Source organism: Ostrea edulis, chromosome 7 (genome assembly GCF_947568905.1).
Source record: "Ostrea edulis chromosome 7, xbOstEdul1.1, whole genome shotgun sequence".
In the NCBI taxonomy this organism is placed as follows: Eukaryota; Metazoa; Mollusca; class Bivalvia; order Ostreida; family Ostreidae; genus Ostrea; species Ostrea edulis.
This window is the reverse complement of record NC_079170.1, coordinates 56,694,388-56,701,887: the sequence shown is the minus strand read 5'-3', so window position 1 is coordinate 56,701,887 and position 7,500 is coordinate 56,694,388. Positions and strand designations below refer to the sequence as shown.

General features: G+C 35.2%; 1 protein-coding gene across 7 annotated transcripts in view; it reads right to left on the bottom strand.

The window, feature by feature from the left end:
* Nucleotides 1–7,500, bottom strand: part of LOC125653306 (plexin-A2-like) — a 157,341-nt gene that overhangs the window by 108,763 nt on the left and 41,078 nt on the right. For all 7 annotated transcript variants that reach the window (XM_048882707.2, XM_048882710.2, XM_048882711.2 and 4 more), the window contains 2 exons: nt 5,059–5,224; nt 2,909–3,005 (listed from right to left, as the gene is read on the bottom strand). In XM_048882707.2, the coding sequence (XP_048738664.2) occupies nt 2,909–3,005; nt 5,059–5,224 (263 nt within the window). The remainder of the gene's footprint in view (nt 1–2,908; nt 3,006–5,058; nt 5,225–7,500) is intronic.

Sequence of the window (7,500 nt, the reverse complement as noted above, 5' to 3'; positions counted from 1 at the left end):
GTAGTTATTTATGGGGAAAAATCCATACCTTTCCTTAATAATTTCGAATTTATAGCTTCTAGAGTATGTATACCTCCACAAAAAACCGAAGTCTGGCACCATACAACTGAGCTATTCAAAATCACTCATGGATTAAAATTTTATGTAATTTCACGAAAAGACACAGATAATGATTCCTTATCACCTTGGTAAAATTTTTGTGAAAAATAAAGGAAATCTATCGCATAATGGACTTGATAAATAATTTATTGAAAACGGAGTTATTGTCCTTGGATTCAATATTTTGAAACATATCATTGACTATTCAAATATAACTAAGACTTTTGAAATATTTTATGGCTGATAATCTTTTTTAAAATAACTATTGAAAAAGACTCCAACAAAATTTATGTTCCAGTCATTAAATCATTGACTTTGCAAAATCTTATGACGTCACAGGAGTGTGGAACTACGTTAACCTATGTAAATAAAAACATGTCACGGGCCTTGTTTACATAACAAGGACTTGTGACCTATGTATCTCCCATGTACCTTGACTACTGACACTCAAATCTTTGCTGACAGGGATTTTTTTACCCCTTGAATCTAAGGGCCAGGGCCTTCAAGTTTGGGAAAAATAGCGATATTTGATTGAAATTGGGAAATTTGTTACAAAGAAATAAATAAGAAAAACAAGAAAAAGTTAACCATTTGATATTTTACTATCAATGTGGCTGGGCTTAAACAAGCTTCAATTTCTTTGGCAGAGAAAAAACTGTCACAATTTTTTGCAACAGAGTGGCACTGAGGTTGGATGGCCCCTCATAGCATATTCTCATCAAAGCACCCATCATTTGCAAATTTTTATGCATCATTTTGGTGAAAACACCTGCTTTTTAGCATTTGGAATGGGGCCGAATTTCGGCCCTCTACAGACCCTAAAAGAATCCCTTGCTGATCATTAGTAATGTCTTAGTTGAGCATACTAAACATTAAAAATTAACAAGAGGCCCATGGGCCACATCGCTCACCTGAGTCACCTTGGTCCATATCAGAAGACTTTCCATATATATTTGCATGTAAAACCGTAGTCCCTATTATGGCCCTAACCTAACCCTGGAGGCCATGGTTTTTGCAAACTTGAATCTACACTATGTCAGAAAGCTTTCATGTAAATGTGAACTTCTTTGGCCCTATGGTTATTGAGAAGAAGATTTTTAAAGATTTTTCCTATATATTTGTATGCAAAACTTTGATCTCCCCCTTGTGGCCCCACCCTACCACCAGGGGCCAGGATTTGAACAAACTTGAATCTGCACTATGTCAGAAAGCTTTCATGTAAATATCATCTTTTCTGGCTCAGTGGTTCTTGGGAAGATGATTTTTAAAGATTGTCCCTATATATTTGTATGTAAAACTTTGATCCCCAATTGTGGCCCCATCCGACCCCCGGGGGCCAGGATTTAAACAAACTTAACTCTGCACTATGTCAGAAAGCTTGAATCTGAATTATGTCAGGAAGCTTTCATGTAAATATCAGCTTTTCTGGCTCAGTGGTTCTTGAGAAGATTTTTAAAGATTTTCTCTATATATTTGTATGTAAAACTTTGATCCCCTATCCGACTCCCAGGGGCCATCATTTGAACAAACTTGAATCTGCCTTTCATGTAAATCTCAGCTTTTCTGGCTTAGTGGTTCTTGAGAGGAAGATTTTTAAAGATTTTCCCTATATATTTGTATGTAAAACTTTGATCCCCCTTGTGGCCCCATCCAACCCCCGGGGGCCAGGATTTAAACAAACTTAACTCTGCACTATGTCAGAAAGCTTTCATGTAAATCTCAGCTTTTCTGGCTCAGTGGTTCTTGAGAGGAAGATTTTTAAAGATTTTCCCTATATATTTCTATGAAAAACTTTGATCCCCCTTGTGGCCCCATCCGACCCCCGGGGGCCAGGATTTGAACAAACTTAACTCTGCACTCTGTCAGAAATCTTTCATGTAAATATCAGCTTTTCTGGCTCAGTGGTTCTTGAGAAGATGATTTTTAAAGATTTTCCCTATATATTTGTATGTAAAACTTTGATTCCCTATTGTGGCCCCATCCAACCCCCGGGGACCATGATTTGAACAAACTTGAATCTGCAATATGTCAGGAAGCTTTCATGTAAATTTCAGCTTTACTGGCACAGTGGTTCTTGATAAGAAGATTTTTAAATGACCCCACCCTATTTTTGCATTTTTGTGATTATCTCCTCTTTGAGAGGGACATGGCCCTTCATTTGAACAAACTTGAAAGCCCTTCACCCAAGGATGCTTTGTGGCAAGTTTGGTTGAAATTGGTACAGCGGTTCTTGAGAAGAAGTTGAAAATGTGAAAAGTTTACGACGACGGACAATGAACAAATAAATCTTGATCAGAAAAGCTCACGTGAGCTAAAAAATGAAATTTGATTTTTTTTAGCTCAAATTGTGTCCATGTCCCCTCTAATATACATCATAACCAAAATACTGTAGATCTGTATATTTTCATGAAAATTTATTTTATATGACTAGCATATAGTGGCAAAGGCACTGGCTTCACAACCAAGCTTTAATTCTCAACACCAGCATCACATCAAACCTAATACATTTTACATAGGTAGTACTGTTGATGTGTAAGTAATAGGTCTCTCAACTGACACCTTGAAAACAAGGTCTGGTGTCATGGTAGGTGTTGGCACGATAAAGAATCCTCACTGCTGGTGAGTTCACAATCTAGCATAAAAGACTCATGAAAAGAGAAATATCCTCATGGATTTTAATGCTCACCTTATTACATGTACCAAACAAAAATACTATTGGGGTTTTTACTTTTTTCAAATTCATAAGTAACTGTCAGTGATTAATCTACAATAAAGCAAAATGATTACCTTACACACTGTACAAACTTACGAGTATTTGGTGTGTACTTCACAATCAAAAAACGTAAAGTTGGCTGACACAAAGTCAAGTTCATTGATGATGACAGACAACCCCATTGTGATGTGGTCTGGAAAAGAAAACATGAGACCCATGGGCCTTAACAGTCACACGCACACATATATATTTTCAGTTTAGTAAAAAATATTTAACAAATGTGTTTTAAGTTTTTTTTGGTAAATTATATTAAGCAAACTGATTATAGTTTCTTCATAATTCATTTCAAAGATTGATGAGTGATAATAGAGATGCTCTGATAAATGCTGAAATATCATCCAATGTAAAAAAAAAAATAATAAAACCTTGCAGATCTTTGTAGTATCAATTAAACACCTTAAACATATCTAGTTTGCAATCACAGACCTCCGTACTATTTTCAATAGTTTCCTAAACAAATGCCGTATAAGGCTGGGTTTTTTTTTGCGATAATCCAATTTTTGCTTTCTTTGCTAGTATTTCTGAATCGCAAACAATTAAATTCACACAATTGTGTACCATATCTTAAAAGATACGAGTAATTCAGTGAGTAGAAACTGAACACCTCGGGTGAAGTACTAATTATCTTAAACGGTGGTCAGGTGTTATCAACTTGTTGAGTAATAACACACATAAAAGTTATCTCTGTTCTGTACAAATTGAAACTTGTCAAATAATTGTTTTTGATGATTTATGGAAGCTTTTGCCCTGACCTAAGGCCCCGGGCGGGGGTGCAGGAGTCCTAAAATTTACAATTTAAGTCCCTCTTGTCCCGAAGATGCTTTATACAAAACTTAAAAGGAATTGGAATGGTAGTTATCAAAAAGTTAAAAACATTCAATTCTTACACATTTAATCATTGACCATTTTGGCCCCACCCTGATACCAATACCCTACCCCTGGGATTATAAAATTTCCAATTTTGGTAAAGGACTGACTACCTGCTCCTTCTAAAAATCCATTTAGTTTCAATTTAGTATCAATAATATTAAAATTAGAAGATGTTTTAATTGTTTTAACACTAATACTATATACCAATATAAAGTCAGAACCCTGGGATTATGAAATTTACAATTTTGGCAGGGGCCTTCCTGCTCTACATCACAATGCATTTAGTTTTTCTTACACATGTGTGGTTGTAGAGAAGAAGATTTTTGAAAACTGGCTAATTTTTGGCAGTTCTTGCCCTGCCCCTAAGGCCCCAGGGGTACAAGAGTTCTGAAATTTACAAATCATGTCACCCTTGTTTCAAAAGATGTTTTCTAAATGTTATACACATAAATACTATAACAAGTTTGCCCCAATCCTAGAGTCAGAACCTCTACCCCGAGGATAATGAAATTTATCATTTTGTTAGAAGCCTTCCTGCTCTAAATCACTATGCATTTATTTTTCTAAAAGATATGCAGTTGTAGAGAAGATTTTTGAAAATTCGGCAATTTTTGCCCCACCCCTAAGGCCCCAGGAGTTCCGAAATTTACAACTGATGTCACCCTTGTCCCAAAGATGATTCATATCAAATCTGAAAAGAACTGGAATGGTAATTATCAAGAAGAATTTAAAAATGTTCAATTATTAATGCACGACGACAGATGCTGATCAATACACATATCCACATTTCGCGAAAGTTACGTCCCTTGTCCGCCATCTCCCGGATAGAAATCGTATTTCCCTACGTTGGCCTTTGTAATTTTCCTATCTGTAGCTTTGACATCTGTTATTTTTCCATCAATTGCAGTCAACTACAATAATGCCCCAGATTGGGGCAACCCATTAACTTGTATGAAAACTTGGTAATTGGCTAAAATTCAAAGTAATAACATCTTGTATTTGGTAAGGTAAAGAAAGAAAACTTGGTTTTTCACCGATTGACCTTTGGTTGACCCCGGAAAGGGACGTAACTCTCGGCGAAGTGTTGATACGTGTATTGCTGACAAAAAATCCTTGCATTGATGTGTCCAGGGGTCCGTGTTTGCCCAACTATCTATTTTGTATTGCTTATGGGATCTATGAGATAGATCACTGTTTGTTATCTTCACCTTTGATTCATATGAGAAAGATCCAAATGATAACTGGAATCTCCAGAAGTAAATTAATGAACTCATCTGCAATCAATTTATTATCAAAATTGCAGCCATAGGACAAACCTGTTCCTGTTGGGAATGGTGGCAATTCATTAGGCATAGGGGTGCTACATTTCACCACATTAGGACTAGTTCTGTTGGCAATGGTCTCTATTTTTTTTCCATATCCATAGAAAGCACACTTGTAGGAACCAACATAAAGTGGTAGATTGGATATATTCAATGTCAGCTAAAAATATAAATGAACAAGATATACTTGTTAAAGACAGCTGCCTACAGAGACAGTACAAGCTATGGTAGCAGTTAGAACATTCAATATGAACTTCATGACATGTCTGGGTAGCAGTTAGAACATTCAATATGAACTTCATGACATGTCTGGGTTTTCAATTGTCAACAATAGAGTGGCTTTAACAAAGAGATTGCAAGGGTCATTGAAAATTAATAGTGCAATGGATTTCTTTATTTTTTATACATCTTGTAGTTGGCAGTGGTAATGTAGTAACTAGGCCTGGGTATCAAAAAATAATTTTGATACAATACATATTGTAATACAGTGTAAGGATATAAGATACGTGTTGCTGATAGAGATCTTTATTAACTTTGAACAATAGCTGGAAGTTAAACAAACATCACCTTTTCTAACTTTTACAGTGTACACTTCAAAGTGTACTAGTAATTGCATTTTACAAGACAAATAAAGTAAACATTAAGAATATCAGTAAAACTGATGGATGCTCCTCGTTCTCTATCTAATCAATGAATTACTTCAAATAAAGAATGACTTGCATAATGATCAATAACTGTTGAAATATTGTTGAAATGATGGGTTTTTTCCCATACATACAGACCCTGAAGCGTACTATACCACTTGCACGGAACGGTACGAAACGATTCTTGCACGGAACGGTGAGCGGTTTGCATGAAACGCTGAACGATCTGCACGAAACGCTGAACGGTCTGAACGGAACGGTGAACGGTATGCACGAAACGCTGACCACTTTGTAGGCGTGGCTTGCACGCTTTGTGAACGGTCTGCACGAAGCAGTAGGCGGGGCCTGCAATGCTTTGATTTTTTCAGTATTATTTGGTTCACATAGTTTCAATAGAATTGCAGTATTCTAGATATTTAAAAAAGGTTGAGAAAGAAATGATAATGATTCATTTTAAAATGACTGCTCATGTATGACGCGGTAAATTTCATTTTCGCTTATTAGATTATAATGATTTAGTATGAACACGTTGGAATGAAAACAAATGAATTTTTTTTTTTATTTCGAAAATAAAAGAAAAATATGCAAAAATCAAATTGTCACTGAATATTGATTAATCAAATTTTATTGATTCATTGCTCTATTAAATCTGTTTCGCTATTTTTGTACATTCATTTTGAGTGTCGTTAAAATACATTTCCAATTTGTATTTTCCAGGCCTCTTCTCAAAGACAGATGTTGAATAAACCTATACATTTTATATATTACATGTGTACATGTAAGAAAACAGATAAAATGATTTACAGAAAACTCTCGTCAGGAAAGATTGAAATATTTTTGTACGGGGAGAGGGTTGTGAACGGTCTGCACGAAACGCTAGGCATGACCTGCACGCTTTGATTTTTTTTCGGCATTATTTGTTTCATCCTGGGGTTAGTTTAAACAAGGAATAGTTTAATGACTTACGAACACGTTGGAATAAAAGGAAATGAATAGTTTTTAACTTTGGAAATAAAGGAAAAAGATGCATAAATTGTATCATCATGGAATATCTATCATTCAACTTTATTTATTTATTGCTCTATTAAATTCATTGAAAAAGTGGCGTCTGTATCGCTATTTTTTGTACATTCAATCTGAGTGCCATTAAAACATGTGCGCAATTTGTATATTCCAGGCCTCTTCTCAAAGACAGATCTTGAATAAACCTATACATTTTTACATACGTGTATGACAACAGATAAAATGATTTAAAAAAATTCTTGTAAGACTGGAACATATTCTCGGGCGGGAAAGGGGGTGGGGGGTGGGGGGGGGGGGTGCATCTTGACAGTCGATAAGTACCTGTCACTTTGGATAACAAGGCAAGATACAAAACAAAAAGAAACAATCAAAATATGATTGAAATAGATTGAGAAATAAATCATATAAATGAATAGATAAAACAAATAATGACTAACTACAGTAATGATCAACAGATATGCAAGCAGATCTAACATCCAATTCTAATTAGACTGTTGCATTTTCCTCAATTTTAAACCTATAGAAAACTGCATTCATTTTTGAGAGACAAAAGATATAAACACCTCTTTGTCATATTTCAATTACCCTGGCCGACTTTCTCACCTTCTGTACGAATGTTAATTTTAAATACCCGGATTAGCTGACCTCTATTGTGGTAAAAAAAAAAAAAAAAAAAAAAAAGGACCTTGGAATTTGCGTAGAATATACAAGTTATACACAGGTCGGACTTTGCATTATGCAGACAGTTCCGATAAACAACTTTGATGAA